The sequence below is a fragment of the Bos indicus genome, chromosome 5 (genome assembly GCF_029378745.1).
Source record: "Bos indicus isolate NIAB-ARS_2022 breed Sahiwal x Tharparkar chromosome 5, NIAB-ARS_B.indTharparkar_mat_pri_1.0, whole genome shotgun sequence".
NCBI lineage: Eukaryota > Metazoa > Chordata > Mammalia > Artiodactyla > Bovidae > Bos > Bos indicus.
Genome location: NC_091764.1, coordinates 70,904,970 through 70,925,120, shown reverse-complemented (window position 1 = coordinate 70,925,120; position 20,151 = coordinate 70,904,970). Strand labels below are relative to the sequence as shown.

The window sequence follows — 20,151 nt, the reverse complement described above, 5'->3', positions numbered from 1 at the left end:
CAGGGGCTCACCTGGAAGATGGGGTACTTCACGTAGCCGATCTCTATGCAGGTGCTGTCGTTCGTTGGTTTGCTGGAGAGGAGGGCTTTGAACCTGAGCAAGAACATAAAAAGGGAGATAAGAAGACTCACAGAGACATCCACAGCTTGCAAGACTCAGCTCTCTGACGACAGAAACATGTAATATATCCCCCCAACTCGGAAATACGATGACATATCCATAGATTGTCTAATATAATGTCCACTGATATGATATCATAATCAAATTTGAAGTTAAAACGCTAAAGTTAAAAACAGTTCGATGCACGATACTGGATGCTTGGGGCTGGTGCACTGGGATGACCCAGAGGGATGGTATGGGGAGGGAGGAGGGAGCAGGGTTCAGGATGGGGAACACATGTATACCTGTGGCGGATTCATTTTGATATATGGCAAAACCAATACAATATTGTAAAGTTAAAAAATAAAATAAAATTAAAAACAAAAACAAAAACAAAACAGCATCTGCTGCTACTGCTGCTGCTGCTACGTCGCTTTAGTTGTGTCCGACTCTGTGCGACCCCATAGACGGCAGCCCACCAGGCTTCCCGTCCCTGGGATTCTCCAGGCAAGAACACTGGAGTGGGTCTAGAACTGTTAAATTACTTCTCAAGCAGGTGATTTGAAAAGAACAAATGCCTTTTAAAATGCTGTCCAGGGGGAGGGTATGGGGAGGGAGGAGGGAGGAGGGTTCAGGATGGGGAACACAGGTATACCTGTGGTGGATTCATTTCGATATTTGGCAAAACTAATACAATATTGTAAAGTTTAAAAATAAAATAAAATTAAAAAAATAAAATAAAAAAACAAAACAAAACAAAAATGCTGTCCAGGGAATTCCAGCTAGTGGTCCAGTGGTTAGGACTCAGAGCTTCCACTGCAGGGGACCCAGGTTTGATCCCCAGCTGGGTAACCAGGATTCCTCCCGTGAGGCCAAAAGAATAAATGAAGTAAGAAACAGAAAACCCCTTCCACCCTGCAGGCCCTCACAAAGGCTGCCTCCTTCCTGGAGTCCTTCCTGCCTCAAATTTCAAGCTCCTCAGGTGCCCATGGAGCTCTCCAACTCACTCCTTCCTCCTCCCACACAACCTTTGTTCCAAGAGGGGAGGGACTGCTGCTGACTCTAGCCTCTGCTGCATCCTCAGAGCCTGAGCCAGGCTGGCCCTGATGCATGGTGGGTATTTAACGTCATAGGCATCAACATCTGTTGATTACCCATCTCCCTAAATGAATACCTTCTGTTGAGAGTTTTAGATGCATTTTCCTGCCACTGGCTAAACTAGGTTCCTCGTGGGTAGAGACCCAGTCAGTGGATCGCATTGATACTCCATTTATTTACTTATTTGGCTGCATCGGGTCTTAGTTGCAGCATGTGGGATTTTCACTGCATCATGTGGGATCTTTCAAAATGGCACATAAACTCTCTCATAGTGGCGCTTAGGCCCAGTGGCTGCAGTGTGGGCTCGTTGCCCCATAGCATGTAAGATCTTAGTGCCCTGACTAGGGATTGAACCCTCGTCCCCTGCAGTGCAGGGGATTCTAGCAACTGAACCACCAGGCAAGTCTCCCATACTCAATACATTTAGAAATAAGCTAAGACGTGTCTCTTTTTATAAATTAAACTTTAAATTTGAAATACTTTCAGATTTATAGAAGAGTTGCAAACATAGCACAGAAAGTTCCAGTGTGCCCTTCACCAGTTTGCCCCAATGTTATCATCCGACATAGTCATGGTGCCTTGTTAAAACTAAGAAGTTATCATTGGTACAAGCTATAGTTCATGGGGTCGCAAAGAGTCGGACACAACTGAGCAAATGAACACACACACACAGAGTATTGATATAGCTCTTTCATGATGTCACAACAGAACCATGCAAAGGATAGTGTATTTTTCTTCCCTGTCCTTCACTATCTCCTGGAGTTTGCAGGGATGATGTTTTATTGTTGTCAACTCCAGGGTTCAGGAAAAGTAAGATTCAGGACCTGTGTATTTTGAGCGCCTCATGCCAAAGTTCCCTGATATTTGGAGAGCAGGCATTGCAAGGCTGCAGTGTGAGTTTTCAGGTTTCGTGAGGACACCTGGCTGAGGAAGCTACAATCCAATCCATTCTCCACTCATGAAGCTCTGTGCTCAGTATGTGCTCCATCTGCCCAGAGGAACAGTATCTTGTCTAAGCCACACAAAGACTGCTGATTATGCTAGAGACTGCCTGTATTCTTCTTCCAAATTGTGGTTAAAAAACACATAACATAAAATTTACTGTCTTAACCAGTTTTGAGTGTTTACTAATATTTACATGGAGTATATTCACATCATTGTGTGATCGATCTCCAAGACTTACCCTGTCCTCAAAAAACAACTCCTACTCCCCCTCCCCTAGCCCCAGTTCCCAGCCTACTGTTTACTGTCTCTATGAACTTGACCTTCCCTGGTAGCTCAGCTGGTAAAGAATCCGCCTGCAATGCGGAAGACCTATGTTCGATCCTTGGATTGGGAAGATCCCTTGGAGAAGGGAACAGCTACCCACTCCAGTATTCTGGCTTGGAGAAAAGAGTTGGACATAACTGAGCCGCTTTCATGTTCATGAACTTGATTATTGATGGTTCATATAAAAGGAATCATATAGTATAATGTCTTTTTATGACAGGCATATTTCACTTCATATAATGTCCCCATTCATATTGTGACATGTGTCGGAACTGGCTTCATTTTTAAGGCTGAATAATGTATGTATATGTGTGTGTGTGCTGTTGCTTCAGTCGTGTTTGACTCTTTGCAATCCCATGGACTGTAGCCCGCCAGGCTCCTCTGTCCATGGGATTCTCCAGGCAAGGATACTGGAGTTGGTTTCCATGACCTCCTCCAGGGGATCTTCCCGACCCAGGGATTGAACCTGCATCTCTTATGTCTCCTGCATTGGCAGGCAGGTTCTTTACTACTAGCGCTACCTGGGAAGCCCAAGGTATGTATATACTACATTTTAAAATCTAGTCCTCCATGGATGGACTCCTGGGTGGCTTCTTCCTTTTGTCTTTGTGAATCATGCTGCCTGAACAAGGTATACAAATGCCCTATAGTCTTGGAACCTTGATTTTGAGAAGAAAATCTGCCCGTTCAGTGATGACACCACCCAAACTGAATTTTAGAGAATAGTAATAACCACCCTTATAATTCAGTGCTTTCAAAACTGATGATACATACCTTGGAGATGCTGTAAATAACAGCACTTTGTGAGCATAAAATGGTCTTCCTTCTACCAGAAAGGTGACATCTGACATTTCTTTATTGTTCAGGAAATGAGGATCTGGAACAGGAAAGGGAGAGAGGGTAGCTTTAGAGGAGAGAAGGATTATGTTTGGATTCCTCTTTGGGAAAAGCGCCCGTAAGAGCTGACAAGGAGGCCATGGTGATAAAATACTCGCTGGAGAGACCGTGACCAAACAGGAAACAGGATCAGTTACAGGAACGTGCAATTAACTGGAATTCAATATTTCACAGGGACTCTTCACAGCTTACTTGTGATTAAAAGTAGCATTTCCCCTTAGGAGATTCACCCCCAGCCACAGTTCAGATGACTGTCAGCTGCAGAGAGTGACCATCTACCCACCTGGCCTCTAAGGAGGCCACCCACCCCACCTCACTCCTCCTTCTCCAGCTCAGCTCCCTCCTTTCCTGATGGAAGTGGTTCCTGCCTGCTTGCTGCTATGTTTCAGGTGATTCGAAATCCAAGCCTTCTCTCAGGATCAGAGGCAAATGAACCAGGCTCCTGCCCGCATCTCCAAGAAAAAAGAAGCTGTGTAACTAGTTGTACAGCGAGTACTCTAGTACTCACTGAGCATTCACGATGTGCCAGGCACCATGCAAGCTGGCACCTGCAGCCCTGGGAGAGAGGGACCACTGTCAGGCGAACGACAGGGACATGATGCCAGGAGTCACAGTGACTTGGTCAAGCGAGTGGCTGGTGGAGAAGCCAGGATGTGAACGTGGACATTCTGACTCCAGGGCCTGCATTGCTAAGCACTGGAATCCTCCGATTTGCCTGGCATCTTAGCCATTTCTCCTGGGGCTACAAAAGGCACCAGTCCGTCCTTAGCTCAGCACTTTGGTCTCTCTGGGAAAATCCACCAACTGGCCCATGCGTCTCTACCCCTACCAGACTCCACCATGCTCCGTTTCTAAGTCAGACCCCTGGTCTGGCCCCTTTCACAGACCCTGCTGTAACTTAGAACCAGAATTTGCCTTTTTGGCTGATTCTCCTCCTGGTTGATTCACCCTAGGTGGTGGTCCTGGGTATCCTCCACTCATATATCTCTGTCAGGACCTATAGCCTCTTGACCTCTTCCCAATAAAAAAGATTTAATCTAAAACATATTAAAAAAGGCACAAAAATGTCAAATCATCTGTAATTATACTCTTAAAAATTTTTTTATTAAAAAATGCAACAAAACCCAAACTTCTAAAACTTTTCAGGTAAAGGGAAGAGATTGGAGGAGGAAATCACAACCCACTCCAGTATACTTGCCCAGGAAGTCCCATGAACAGAGGAGCCTGACAGAGGGTCCACGGGGTCAGAAAAGAGTTGGACATGGCTTAGCGACTAAACAACAACAAAGAGAAGAAAGGCCACAGAGGAAGGCCAGAGAGCTGACTAACACTCGCCTCTCCACTTGCTTTAAAGACTGTTAGCAGGTCGGAGTGACATTCTCCCTCTTCTCAGCAACCCACCTCCCCTGCTCGGACTCTCAGTCCCACTGTCCACCTTCAACTAGCTCCCACTTCCCCTTCCCAAACTGCTGACATCTCCTACCTTTAGCTCTTTTTACCATTCTCCCCCAGAATTCACTGGGAGGGCAGAGGACAACACACTATAAAAAAAATCAGGCATGGGCTCTCCAGTTAGCCACAGTCCCCACCACTCCCTATTGTAACACAGCAAACCCATTTCATTCATTTACATGACCTTCCTGGCCTTTTGGAGATGCCACTTCGGGACTTTTGTCACTACTCACTCTTCTCTTTCCTTATAAGCAGGTCCCTAAGGAACAACTATTTGGCCACCTTTAGTTATCTGAGCTTGGAATGTTATACTGAAGATGCAAAACACTATATGCTTTGTGTTCCACTTATTAATTATTATATTATGTCCTTTTGCTTTCATCTGTGAGCTTTGAACTTCTCAGGCCTGCCTTCTTTCCTCTGGTGCTAATAACCTTTGGAATTCCAATGCTTGGCCTGAAAACCAGGCCCTTTTAATTGCTAGTGAAAGAAATCTCAGCAAATTCAGGAGGAAAAAAAAATGTTCTCTCCTCTCTTATAGCTACAGGAGAGCAGATTTTATGCTGTGTCACTGAAACAGCCCTTGCAAATGTTCGCTCTAACAGGGGTGTCTTGTAAAGCACCAGATGTCAGAAATTATTGCTATGCCCTAGCAGTGTAACCCTCACTCTCTGAAGTCTGTAAATTTGATGGATCTTTATGATTTGTTGCCCTGGTAATATTTTAATTAACACCTGCTTTCTACAAGGTAGAACTACTTGCAGTTTTAGTACATTTTGGATTGCCTACATGCTTAAAACATTCAGAAAACTACGATCATGGCATCCGGTCCCATCACTTTATGGGAAATAGATGGGGAAACAATGGAAACAGTGCCAGATTTTATTTTTTTGGGCTCCAAAATCATTGCAGATGGTGACTGACTGAAGCCATGAAATTAAAAGATGCTTGTTCCTTGGAAGAAAAGCTATGACCAACCTAGACAGCATATTAAAAAGAAGACAATACTTTGCTGACCAGGGTCCATCTAGTCAAAGCTATGTTTTTTCCAGTAGTCATGTATGGATGTGAGAGTTGGACTACAAAGAAAGCTGAGCACCAAAGAATAGATGCTTTTGAACTGGGATGTTGGAGAAGACTCTTGAGAGTCCCTTGGACTGCAAGGAGACCAAATCAGTCAATCCTAAAGGAAATCAGTCCTGAATATTCATTGGAAGGACTGATGAAGCTGAAGCTCCAATATGTTGGCCACCTGATGCAAAGAATTGACTCATTGGAAAAGACCCTGATGCTTGGAAAGACTGAAGGCAGGAGGAGAAAGGGATGACAGAGGATGAGATGGCTGGATGGCATCACCGACTCAATGGACATGAGTCTGAGGAGGCTCTGGGAATTGGTGATGGATAGGGAAGCCTGGCATGCTGCAGTCCATTTGGTCGCAAAGAGTCAGACACAACTGAGCTACTGAACTGACTGACATGAATGGGCATAAAGAAAACCAGGCAATCTTTGACTCAGCTGCTAAGTTTTCTACTTTAGCAAAAATTTGTGCCATTTAAATTAATAGGTTATTTGTGACAGGAACAAACATACTTAAAAGCATTTCCATGAATTAAGCCTTTTCACTAATTTAAACTACGTCACCTATTTCAAAAGTAGGGGCTTTGCTAAAGGATAGCATTTTTCAGCTGCTTCCATTTCTCCAGAGTTTCCTGGTCTTTATAGGAAAAGGAAACAGGAAGTAGGAAAGTCCCCAACCTTAATGGGAAGGGGAGTCCTTTATCTGTAATATTTTATCAGTCCCCAGGCAGTGAGAGACAAGCCTTTGCAAAAGAAGATTCGTGGTTCAGGCTTAAAGGCAGTCAGATATTTGCCTTTCCCCCTGGTTGATTCACCAGTTTGCCAGCAGCCCCAGGATCTGAATGAAACTGGTGCCTGATGGAAAGGTTTCTTCTGGAAAATCCCAGAGGCCAACTGGAGAAAGATGGGATTGTGGCTTTGGTGGGGGACTGGGTTCATGCTCCAGCTCCACCTGAACTGATGCTGAAGCCTCTGCAGAGCCTCCCTGTCTTCTTCAGCTGTAACCCAGATAATACTGCCTGTCCTGCCTGTCTCCCGGGTAGCCCAGGGATTGTTTGAGAGAGGGTAAGGAGGGGCTTGGCTAGGGCGAGCTCAAAGCAAGTGTCCAAAAAGGGTGATGAGTGATTACAGTTAACCTGATGGGAGTTCAGGGCATCCTGTCTCCTCAGTTCAGAGCCATTCCCCTCGTGTGTGTGTGTGTGTGTGTGTGCGTGCGTGTGATGTGTTTGTCTAGAGGGTGACGCTTGCTCATCTCTCCTTCCAGTTCCTTGCAGGACTTCCATTAGCAGCATCCTACCGGCCTGTCACTGTACCCTGCTCGTTCCATCTCAAGGAAGAGGAACTTCTTAGAGGAGAGGATGGGGGGGAGTGGCTATGCAGATCTCAGCCTTCTCTGGACTCTACCCGGCTACTGGAAGGGTGTGGGCAGTCATGACTGTCGGTGATGTGCAGAAGAAAGATGCTCAGTGGAGGGATGAGGTACTGGTGAGTCCTCTTGTCCATATCCCCAACATATGGTCTCCAAACAGTTTAATCATGTAACAAAGGTGATACCCCGATCTCCACCTGCCTCACTCCTGTATCCGCCCTGTTTGCCCTCCAACATGTCCAGTCTCTTCTTTGGCTGCGTTTGCTTCCTTCCTGTCCTCAAATCACAAAGCAACAGTTCAGGGCTGGACCCAGGAAGCCCCCACTCACCCAGGCGTGAGGTCTGCTTCCGTTTGATCTCTGTGAGCTTGGGGATGGGGTAGGGCCCGTAGCAGTGAGTGAAGATGACACACAGCTGCTGGCTGATCACTTCATTCTGTGGAAAGGAAAGAACAGCTCACATTGATGGGGGCTGTGTGAGACCTCATCCAAGCCCCTGTGTAAGAATGGGCCCCGTGCCCCCGCCGTAGGCCAGAGGAGCCCACAGACTGACTGCAGGTTCCGAGAGAAATTCCCTGGACATCACACCTTTGCTTTGCTCAATAGGCCCTGGGTTTGCTTGTTCAGTCTGTCCACCATTTCTAGCAGGTTTATGGTGGAAGTTTAATTTGTAATTAAATCTTTTCTTGCTCCAATCATTTTTTAAAAATTGGAATATAATTGCTTTACAATGTTATGTTAGTTTCTGATGTACAACAAAGTGAATCAGCTATATGTATACATATATTCCCTCCCTCTTGGGCCTCCATCCCATCCCCTTCCCAATCCCAACGCTCTAGGTCATCACAGAGCACTCAGCTGAGCTTCCTGTGCTTTATAGCTCTCCATTTTACACATGGAGGTGTATGTATGTCAGTCTCAATCTCCCAGTTTATCCCACCCTCCTCATCGCCCCACTGGGTCCACATGTCCATTCTCCATGTCTGCATCTCTATTCTGGCCTTGGAAATAGGTTCATCTGTACCATTTTTCTAGATTCCACCTATATCCGTTAATATACAATATTTGTTTTTCTCTGACTTTACTCTGTATGACAGATTCTGGATCCACCCATATCTCTAAAAATGACCTTATTTCATTCCTTTTAGTGGCTGGGTAATATTCCATTGTGTATATATACCACATCTTCTTTAACCATTCATCTGTCATTGGACAACAGTCCCACTACTGGTATCAGTTCAGTTCAGTCGCTTAGTCGTGTCTGACTCTTTGCAACCCCATGAATCACAGCATGCCAGGCCTCCCTGTCCATCACCAACTCCCAGAGCTCACCCAAACCCATGTCCATCAAGTCGGTGATGCCATCCAGCCATCTCATCCTCTGTTGTCCCCTTCTCCTGCCCCCAATCCCTCCCAGCATCAGAGTCTTTTCTAATGAGTCAACTCTTTGCATGAGGTGGCCAAAGTATTGGAGTTTCAGCTTTAGCATCATTCCTTCCAATGAACACCCAGCACTGATCTCCTTTAGGATGGACTGGTTGGATCTCTTTGCAGTCCAAGGGACTCTCAAGAGTCTTCTCCAACACCACAGTTCAAAAGCATCAATTCTTTGGCACTCAGCTTTCTTCACAGTCCAACTCTCACATCCATACATGACCACTGGAAAAACCATAGCCTTGACTAGACAGACCTTTGTTGGCAAAGTAATGTTTCTGCTTTTGAATATGCTATCTAGGTTGGTCATAACTTTCCTTCCAAGGAGTAAGTGTCTTTTAATTTCATGGCTGCAATCACCATCTGCAGTGATTTTGGAGCCCCCAAAAAGAAAGTCTGACATTGTTTGCACTGTTTCCGCATCTATTTCCCATGAAGTGATGGGACCAGATGCCATGATCTTAGGGTATATGCTGCTGCTGCTGCTGCTAAGTTGCTTCAGTCATGTCCGACTCTTAGCGACCCCATGGACTACAGCCTACCAGGCTCCTCTGTCCATGGGATTTTCCAGGCAAGAGTACTGGAGTGGGGTGCCATTGCCTTCTCCGGTAGCAGATAATTAGCCTAAAAATGGCAGCAGGAAGCCCTCTGGTCCTGTGCCCGCACTCTCCACCATCAAGACACAAATGCTCCTGATTTAGCTTTCCTGTGTACTTGATTATGGTGCTGAGGCATTTCTGGATCCAGAAGTGCTCAGCTGAATCACTTTCTCCTAAAAAAAAGTATGTGTGTGTTTTGGAGGAATAGTTCTGCGATGCAAAACTACGGCTGTTCCAGTACTCTGGGAGCCTGTTTCTGATCAACTTCCGTCCTTCACATCCTTCCCTCCTGTCCTACTGGGCCCATGCTGGTCCATTAATCTCCCTCAAACTGCAGGTGTGCAGGAGGGAAGCCAGGAATCATAGCATATTTTGGATGCTTTTTATTGGGTGAACGGGGTCGAAACCAGGGGCTAAAAACAGTGGTTAGATAGCTCGATATTTACAATATATTAAGAAAAGTAGGTTACAACACAGTTTGTACCATGTAGTTTTGGAAATAAAAGCCTACATATATATTTGGATTGATAGGTATAGAAAAAGGTCTGGAAAATAGAGTAGCTACCTTTGGGTGGGACGATGATGTTTTCTTCTTTTATATATATATATATCTTTTTACAATAAACAAGTGTTGCTTTGTACATAAATGCAATAAATGCTATTTTTGATTTTAAAAAGATAGGTTTGGGACTACTAATGATGTTATCGGTTCAAGCTATGCTTGAATCTACTTCACTGTGTTCCTGAAAGAGAGGGATTGCAGTTCAACAAATGAAAAGAAATCCAACCCTTTGATCCTACAAGACACCATGTTACCTCAGATGGGGTGCACAGAGGTGCCCAAGAGGAGGCAATTATATTGGATAGAAAAAGGGATTTTGCTTTCAAAGATGAAGGCCTTCTGACAGAAGGTGTTACCTGCTCCTCTCACTTAACCCTCACAAAGCAACTGGCTCATGGTTCCAGCGGTGGTTCTCAAAGTGTGGTCCCCAGACCGCCTAAGCTTGTTAGAAATGCATGCCCTCAGATCCCATCTCATACCTCTGACTCAGAAACACTGGGGGTGGGGCCCAGCAATCAGCATTTTAACAAGTTTTCTGCTGATTCTAATGCCCATTAGGTTTGAGAACCACAAGTGTAATGTCCTGAAATTCTGTCTTAGGTTTGACCTCAGCTGGCAACTGTAAATTTCCTCTGGTTTAAAGCCTAGCCATGGGCTTGCCTGGTGGCTCAGTGGTAAAGAATCTGCCTGCCAATACAGGGGACGCAGGAGACTTGGGTGTAATCCTGGGTCGGGAAGATCCCCTGGAGAAGGAAATGGCAACCCACTCCAGTGTTCTTTCCCGGACAATCCCATGCAGAGAGAAGCCTGGAAGGTTATAGTCCATGGGGCTGCAAAGAGTTGAACACAACTTAGTGACTAAACAACAAAGCCTGATCACAGAAATATGCTTCACTGACCAGCATGCGAGCTTTCGAGAAACAGACTCTCACCCTAGGCCCACTGAATCAGATCCTCATTAACATGCTCTGCAGGTGACTCCCATGCACACTGATGTTGCAGAAGCACCGGGTGGTAGGCAAAATTGTGGTCCCCAGTCCCCCACCTCCGGGATCTAATGACTGATGATCTGAGGTGGAGCCAACGTAATAGAAATAAAGTGTACAATGATTGTAATGTGCTTGAACCATCCTGAAACATTCCCTCCCGCTTCCCAGTCCATGGAAAAACTGTCTCCCATGAAACCGGCTCCTGATGCCAAAAATGGCTGGGAACCACTGCCCTAGAAGACGGTATGCCCTAACCCCTGGGACTAGGAACATGATGAGATACCATGCCCGTCAATCTGTTCTCTTTCAGGGCAAAAGGGACTTGGCAGCAGTAATTAAGGTCACTAAGTAGTTGCCCTTAAAAGAGGGAGATTACTTTGTATTATCTGTGTGGGCCCAGTGTAATCACGTAAGCACTTAAAATGCATGAAAAATTCAGAAGGGGTGGAGGAGAAGAGGAAGTCAGAGGGACTGGAAGCCTGAGAAGGACTTGATGAACTGTTGCTTGAAGACAGCAGGGGCCACATGATAAGCTTGAGAGGCAAAGCAGGCCCTGACACTGGGAAAAAATATGACCCCCTAGCTGACCCTCAACAAAGAAATGCAACCATGAGGAACTGAATTCCACCCAAACCCGAATGAGGTTGCAAGTGGATTCTTCCCGAGTGTCTAGGAAGGAACCCAGCTGCTGACACCTCGATATTGGTCTTGTGTGACCCTAAACAGAGAGCCCAGCTGAGACCCTGTGCCTGGACTTCTGACCCATGGAAACCACGGGTGTTGTCTTCAGCCTCTAAATCATAGTCACTGTTATTGTGGCAGTGGAAACTAATATAGTTCAACTAGCGTTTGCCTCAGGTGGACTCTATTTTGTCATCCCTATGACCCCAGGGAGTCTGACACATTAGGGATGCCCAGTGAGTACTTGCATGTCACGTGAAAGAGGAGATGGTGACCTGCAAAATGCTCTGTGCAAGCTGTGTTGACAAATGGTGCTGGACTCACTACCTGTGCCCAGGGTTGTCTCAGGAGCCTTGCTGGCGAGTCAGCCCCTGTCTCATCAACTCTGGGAAGGAATGAAGATGCCCTTCCTGGACTTGATGACCCTTGAAGCCTGGGAGCTTTCCTGGTGCCCAGTGGTTAAATATCCACCTGCCAATGCAGGGGACACAGGTTCAATCCCTGGTCTGGGAACTCAGATACCACATGCCACAGGGCGACTAAATCTGTGCCCCACAACTACTGGACCCATAAGCCTAGAGCCTGTGCTCCACAACAAAGAAGTCACTGCAATGAGAAGCCCGTGCACCGCAGCTAGAGAATAGCCCCCACCCTATCCACAGCTAGAGAAAGCTTGCGAGCAGCAATGCAGACCCAGAACAGCCAAAAATAAATAAATGAATAAATAAGTAAAAATATTAAAAAAAAAGAGAGAAGCCCGAGCAACCGGGCCCTTCATAGGGCTTTTTTGGTAGTGGTGGTGGTTGTTTAATTCAATTCAATAGGTACTTATTCAGCATCTTAAGAGGTGACCTGCACTGTGAAAGGAGCCATATTAGGGGCAACAAAGCAAGATCCCGTCTCTCCAGGACCTCACAACTTGCCCTTGCTTCTTCACTTCAGTATGTGTTGTATCACCCGAGGAAGTAAAGACAAGGGCTGCCTGTTCTGAAGGGACAATCCTCAAACACTTGGACATTATCTAGGAGGCACATAGCTCCCCAGTCCGATGTCAGGGCTGCACATAGTGATTTGGTCCCAAAGAGCACAGTCTGGAAAGTGAGAGGAAGGGGAGAGTAAGTTTGCAGTGGAGAAATTTGGCAAACACAGCATCAGCCAGGTGATCAAGGTCATCTTCTCCAGTGATGAGTCACACTGATAACATGTACCCTTGATGTGATAAGAAAGGCACTTTACTTCTGAGGTCATCCTCCCCAAACTCATGACCTCAGTCTAAATCATGAGACAATCAATGCCTATTCCACTAGAGGGGCAGCCTATAAAATAGTGACCAACACTTCCCAAAAAAGGTCATCAAAAACAAGGAAAGTCTGGGACTTCCCTGGAGGCCCAGTGGTTAAGAGTTCACCTTCCAGTGCAGGGGGTGCAGGGGATCCCTGGTCAGGGAGCTGAGATTCCCACATGCCTTAGGGCCAAAAAACCAAAACATAAAACAGAAGCAATACTGTAACAAGTCCAATAGAGACTTAAATTATCCACACAAAAAAATCTTAAAAAACCAACACACACAAGGAAAAAACAAGGAAAGGCTGGGATACTGTCTCAGCCAAGAGTGGCCTAAAGAGGTATGACAGCTAAATGTAACACGGTGTCCTGGATGGGGTCCCAGAGCAGAAAAAGACACTGGATACGGAGAAAATAGCAATAAAGTATGGGGTTTAGCTAACAATTGGAGAAGGAAATGGCAACCCACTCCAGTATTCTTCCATGGACAGAGGAGCCTGGAGGTCTATAGTCCGTGGGGTCGCAAAGAGTCAGACGCTACTGAGCGACTAACACTGAGCTAACAATAACAAATCCATGTTGGTTCACTGTTACAATGAACATACCACACTAACACAGGATGTTAATAATAGGAAGCAGGTGAGGACTTCTATGGGAACTCTCTGTGCTATCTTCTCTATTTTCCTATAAATCTAAAGTCATTCCAAAAATGAAGTATACTATTAAAAGAATCTGCTCCAGTGAGGAAATGGGGAAATGATGAAAGCACTATACATTCAGGAAAGAAAGGGAAAGAAGACAGTTCACCAACAGTTCCGTAGGCTTGACTTATTCATCCCCCAAAGTTTTCACAAATGTACCCCTTCCCCCATGCACTAAGCCATGCGTTCATCCATTCATAAATTCTTTCTTCAAATACTCATTGAGCATCTGCTAAGTGCCGGGTGCTGCCTAGGTCCCGAGGGATGGGCACTGTGTGAGGGATGATGGTGATGCCAGCTCCAAAGATGCTGCCGTTTCCAAGACTTTCTGGCTGCTTCTCTTTCAGAGACAAGAGCCTTCAGAGAAGACCCATCACTATGTCTTTGAACTCATCTGTTTGTCAAGGTGTCTGCTATGCATGCTTCTCTGTGCCTCCTCCAAGCAGTGAGGTTGTTGGGATAATTCCCTTTGCTTCCCTGGCATGCTGTCATCAGTCTCAGTTAACAGCTCTGGTGAGGTGAGATGGTCAGTTTCAGGCAGTGAACTGGGTTAACCTATGGGTTTGGTTAACTCTGGACCCAAACCTGAAGACAGCAGATGGAATTAACCAAGCCTGAGGCTCACCGTTTTCTGGAGCAGGAGAGGGTGGGGTGGCTGTGCTGGGACAGATGGGGACACTCTCCTCTGAGTGACACATTTAAACTTGGAGCTTTTAGCTCAAAGGGCCACAAGGCTCAAGCCTCCAGGGCAGCAGGGGATTTTAAAATGTTCACGTAGTCCACAGGAAGGCAGAAAAAGAAAAGACAGAGAGACCAAACAGAAAACAAAAAGTAAGATGGCAGATATAAGCCCTAAAGTAGTGATAATTGAATAAAATATAAAAGGTCTCAATATACCAATTAAAAGAGATTGGAAGAGTGGATGAAAAGCCCAACTATATGCTTGTTATAAGAAAGTCACTTCAAATCTAATAAAACAGGGAAGTTGAGAATGAAGGATGGAAAAATATATATCGCATGAACATTAATCAAAGGAAAGCAGGAGAGGCTATATTAATATTAGATAATGTAGATTTCAGAGCAAAAAAACTAGCAGAAGAGAGAAAGGCATTATAAAATGATAAAAGCGTTAATTTACGGAGAAGATGTTGCAGTCCTAAATGTGCATGCACTGAACAACAGATTTGCAAAATATGTGAATCAAAAATTGATAGAACCAAAAGAAGAAACAGACAAATCCACAATCATGGTTGGAGATTTTACTATTCCTCTCTCAACTGATGGAATAAATAATGAGACAGAAAATCTGTAGGATATGGAAGAACTCACCATCATCATCAACCAACAGGGTCTTATCAACAGTTACAGAACACTGCAGTCAACAATGGCAGAAAACAGTCCTTTTTCCTTTGGCCATGCCGCACAGCTTTTGGGATTTAAGTTCCCTGAGGGATCCGACGCCCAAACCCAGGTCCTGCCAGTGAAAGCACCGAATCCTAACCACTGGACCACCAGGGAATTCCCAAAACCAGTCTTTTTAAGTGCCCATGAAACATATACCTAGATAGACTATATCCTGGTTCATAAAACCAGCCTCAACATTTTAAAAGGATTGAAATAATACAGAATGTTCTCTGACCACAATGGAATCAACCTAGGAATCAATAACAGAAAGATAAGAGAAAAATCTCCAAACAATTGGAAACTAAATAACACATTTCTAAATAATTCATAAGTCAAAAAGGAAGTTCCAAGGGAAGTAAAAAACACACTGAACTGAATGAAAATGAGAATAAAACATATCAAATTCGATGGTACACAGCCAGAGTAGTGCTGAGAAAGATATGTACAGTATCAAATGTACATAAAAGAAAAAAAGGAAAAATCTCAAGCTTCTACCCAAAAAATCTGGAAAAAAAAAAAGTCAGAAAAAAAACCCCAAAGAAACAAATAATAAAGATAACTTAAGACAGAAGAGTAGTAGAGAGAGAAGACACAAACTAACAAATTTGTTCTAAAATTTACATAGAAGGCAAAGAATATGAATTCATTTCATAAAAGAATAACACGGGAGGAAACAATTTACCCAATTTCAAGATTTATTTTTTAGCTACAGTAATCAAGACCGTGCGTGGGGACTTCCCCGACAGTCCAGGGGTAAAGACTCTGAGCTTCTACTGCAGAGGGCACGGGTTTGATCCCTGGTCTGGGAACTAAGCTACAGCCACATGGCACGGATCAAAAAAAAAAAAAGCTGTGGTAATGGTGGAGTGACAGACACACAGATCAACGGAACAGAATGGAAATCCCAGGAACAGACCCACACAAATATGCCCAACTGACTTAACAAAGGTGTAAAAGTAATTGATGAAAGAGTCTTTTCAACAAAGATGCTGGAGCAAGTGAACCTCCACTGGCAAAGCAAAAACAAAACAGCAACTTTGATCAAAGTCCCACACCTCACGCAAAAATTAACTCAAGATGAAATAAACCACAGTCTTAAATGTAAAACATGAAACTATAAAGCTTCTAGAAAAAAAAATGAGGAGGAGACCTTCAAGATTTGGGCTAGGCAAAGCAGCTGGATGAATCACAAGTTGGAATCTAGCTTGCTGAGAGAAATATCAACAACTTTGTAGTTGCAGATGATACCACTCTAATGGCAGAAAATGAAGAGGAACTAAAGAGCCTCTTGATGAGGGTGAAAGAGGAGAGTGAAAAATCTGGCTTAAAACTCAACATTCAAAAAATGAAGATCATGGCATCCAGTCCCATCACTTCATGGCAAATAGATGAAGAAACAATGGAAACAGTGAGATATTTTATTTTCTTGGGCTCCAAAATCACTGCAGATGGTGACTGCAGCCACAAAATTAAAAAGATGCTTGCTCCTTGGAAGAAAAGCTATGACAAATCTAGACAGTATATTAAAAAGCAGAGACATCACTTTGCTTACAAAGGTACATACAGTTAACGCTATGGTTTTTCCAGTAGTCATGTATGGATGTGAGAGTTGGACCATAAAGAAGGCTGAGAGCCAAAGAATTGATGTTTTTGAATTGTGGTGTCAGAGAAGACTCTTGAGAGTCCCTTGGACAGCAAGGAGATCAAATCAGTCGATCCTAAAGGAAATCAACCCTGAATATTCATTGGAAGGACTGATGCTGAAGCTCCAATACTTTGGCTACTTGATGCGAAGAGCTGACTCACTGGAAAAGATCCTGATGCTGGGAAAGATTGAGGGCAGGAGGAGAAGGGGGCGACAGAGGATGAGATGATTGGATGGATTCACTGACTCCAATGGACATGAGTTTGAGCAAGCCCTGAGAGTTAGTGAAGGACAGAGAAGCCTGGCGCATTGCAGTCCACGGGGTTGCAAAGAGTCAGTCACAACTTAGCAACTGAATGACAATAAAGCGTTCTGATACTTGATACCAAAAGCAGAATCTCCACAGAAGGAAAAACTAAAATTGGACTTCCTTAAAATTAAAAGCTCTATAAAAGACCCTGTTAAGAGGATAAAAAGATAAGCTACTGAGTGGGAGAAAGAAAGTATTTGCAAACCATATATCTGACAAGAGATTATTTTCTAGAATTTACAAAGAACTTTCAACATTCAACAGTGAAAAACCAGTTTAATTAGAACATAGGCAAAGGACACAGACATTTCACTGAAGAGCATATACAGATGGCAAAAAAAAAAACACATGAAAATATGTTGAACATCATTAGCCATTTAGGGAAATGCAAATTAAAACCACAATGAGATACCACTTACACATCTAACAGAATGGCTAAAATAAAAAGATAGCAATAGCACCAAACATCGAGACTGTGGAGAAACTTCATTACTCATATTTTGCTGGTGGGAATGTAAAATGGTGCAGCCTGTCTCAAAAACAGTTCAGCAGCGTCTTTAGAAACTAAATATGCAACTACCATACAACCCAGAAATTGCACTCCTGAGCATTTATCCCAGAGAAATGAAGACATATTCACATCAAACACCTGTGCTGGAATGTTATAGCAGCTTTATTTGTAATAGCTCAAAACTGGAAACAACTCAGATGTCCTTCAGTGGGTGAGTGGTTAATAAACTGCGATCAGGCCACACCATAGAGTCCTAGGCAGCAACAGGAAGAAACAAACTACCAACACATGCGATGACCTGGGAGAACCTTCAGAGAAGTATACTGAGTGAGAAAAATCCAGTCCTAAAAAGTTACCTACTGTATGATTCCATTTAAATCATATTCTTGAAATGACAAGATTAGAGAAATGGAGACCAGATTAGTGGTTGCTGCTGCTGCTGCTACTGCTGCTAAGTCGCTTCAGACGTGTTTGACTCTGTGCGACCCCCTAAACGGCAGCCCACCAGGCTCCCCCGTCCCTGGGATTCTCCAGGCAAGAACACTGGAGTGGGTTGCCATTTCCTTCTCCAATGCAGGAAAGTGAAAAGTGAAAGGGAAGTCGCTCAGTCGTGTCTGACTCTTAGTGACCCCATGGACTGCAGCCCACCAGGCTCCTCTGTCCATGGGATTTCCCAGGCAAGAGTACTGGAGTGGGGTGCCATTGCCTTCTCCGAGATTAGTGGTTACCGGAGCATAAAGAGGGAGTTGGGGCAGAAGGATATGGGGGTAGCTAGAAAAGAGCAACATGAAAAAAAAAAAAAAGAAAAAAAGAAGGACTTCCTTGGCGTCCAGTGGTTAAGACTCTGCACTTCCACTGCAAGGGACCTGGGCTTGATTCCTGGTCAGGGAACTAAGATCCCCAAGCCAAAAAAAAAAAAGAGCAATTCGAGGGAGCCTTAGGGTGATGGAAATTTTCTGCATGTTGACAGTACCATGTCAGTATCTTGGTTGTGACATTTAACTGTCATTTTGCAAGATACTGTCAGTGGGGGAAGCAAAGTAATCTCTCTGTATGTTTTCTTACAACTGCATGAGAATCTACAACTGTCTCAAAATAAAAAGTTTAATTTACACAAGGTAAATTTTTAAAAAGTGGGGAAATAAAACTTAAAAAGTGTACAAGTCACAAGGGAAAAAAAAAAAAAGCTGCATAGTTCACATCTTGCCCTTGGCTAAAGTCCCCAGTGGTGTTCTATTCAGTGCACGTGGAGGAAAACCCAAGTGCACCCTGGAGAAAGGCCCGAAGTCTGACTTCACCTCTCACACTTCCTCCTGCGTCCCTCCACTTCCAGGCACTCCAGCACACCAGGCACATTCCCACCAGTAACTTCACTCCTCCAGGTTCCCGATCCCCCCGAGTGGAGTGCTTTTGCTCCAGGCCTGTGTGTGGCTGGCAGCTTTTCCTCACTTAGGTGGTTGTTCACACACTACCTCCTCTGGGAGACTTTTCTTATCATCCTGTCTAGATTAGACCTTGCCTGCCCCACCCCCCGGAGACTACATTATTGTCCAAGATCATTTTTTTTTTTTTCATAGCATTTATCTTGCTTTCACCCTCTTTTGCTGATTTATGTCCTTGCTTTCTGTGGGTCTGCCCCTTCCCTGGACACAGTAAGCTCCAGGAGGGTGAAGAACATCCCACCACTGCTGTAGCCTAGTGGGCACTCATGGCTATGGAATGGATAAACGTCCAGAAGAATTATGTATGCGAGAAATGGCCAGAAGCTCTCTTTGAACAGACCTATTTTTAAACAATGACTGCATTGTTCTACTCCTAGGGAAATCTAGAGAAACTGAATTCTTTAGATATTTAAAGATAAAATTTAGAAGTGGGGATGGGACTTCTTCGGTGGTCCAGTGGCTAAGACTCCATGCTCCTAATGCAGGGGTCCCCTGGTTGATCCCTGGTCAGGGAAGTAGATCCTATATGCCACAACGAAGATCGAAGATCCTGTGTGCAGCCACTAAGACCTGGTGCAGCCAAATAAATAAATGAATAGAAGTGGGAGCAAAAAAGCACATCTGCAACCAGATGTCAAGTAACATCTGACCAAGCACGCGTCAAAGATGGGGAGAAAGCATCCGCTTCACTTGACCGGATGGCTATGATTCTCCGAGTTGACTGCAAAGTGGATTTATTAATATTTACAGGAATTCTATATTCTTGTTCACTACTCTGATAGAACCAGATGTTTGTTCACACAGAGCAGCAGACATGATCTGAACACGAATTTATTAGTGGAGAGAGCAGGAACAATGCATTGCTACTCATGCCTTCCAAGAGGATACTTTCTGAGGGCAGAGCTTTGCAGCACCTTCTCAACTCTCTGCCATCATCTCTCTCCAGACATCTTCTGACCACAGGAATATCACTGTGCTTGGAGAATGCTTGACTTCACCCTGTAGCCACCAGAAACTGATCACCTCTTTTTTGCCCTCTGTAGAACTGTGGTGTTGGAGAAGACTCTTGAGAGTCCCTTGGACTGCAAGGAGATCAAACCAGTCAATTGTAAAGGAAATCAGTCCTAAATATTAATTGGAAGGACTGATGCTGAAGCTCCAATACTTTGACCACCTGATGCAAAGAACTGAATCATTGGAAAAGACCCTGATGCTGGGAAAGACTGAAGGCAGGAGGAGAAGGGGATGATGGAGGATGAGATGGTTGGATGGCATCACTGACTCGATGGACATGAGTTTGAGTAGGCTCCAGGAGTTGGTGCTGGA

The 20,151-nt window shown here is 44.5% G+C and overlaps 1 protein-coding gene across 3 annotated transcripts in view; it reads right to left on the bottom strand.

Annotated features, from left to right (window-relative positions):
• The window catches only part of ABTB3 (ankyrin repeat and BTB domain containing 3), a 332,144-nt gene that overhangs the window by 21,101 nt on the left and 290,892 nt on the right, over positions 1 to 20,151 (bottom strand). For all 3 annotated transcript variants that reach the window (XM_019961249.2, XM_019961248.2, XM_019961247.2), the window contains 3 exons: positions 7,594 to 7,699; positions 3,241 to 3,343; positions 12 to 93 (listed from right to left, as the gene is read on the bottom strand). In XM_019961249.2, the coding sequence (XP_019816808.1) occupies positions 12 to 93; positions 3,241 to 3,343; positions 7,594 to 7,699 (291 nt within the window). The remainder of the gene's footprint in view (positions 1 to 11; positions 94 to 3,240; positions 3,344 to 7,593; positions 7,700 to 20,151) is intronic.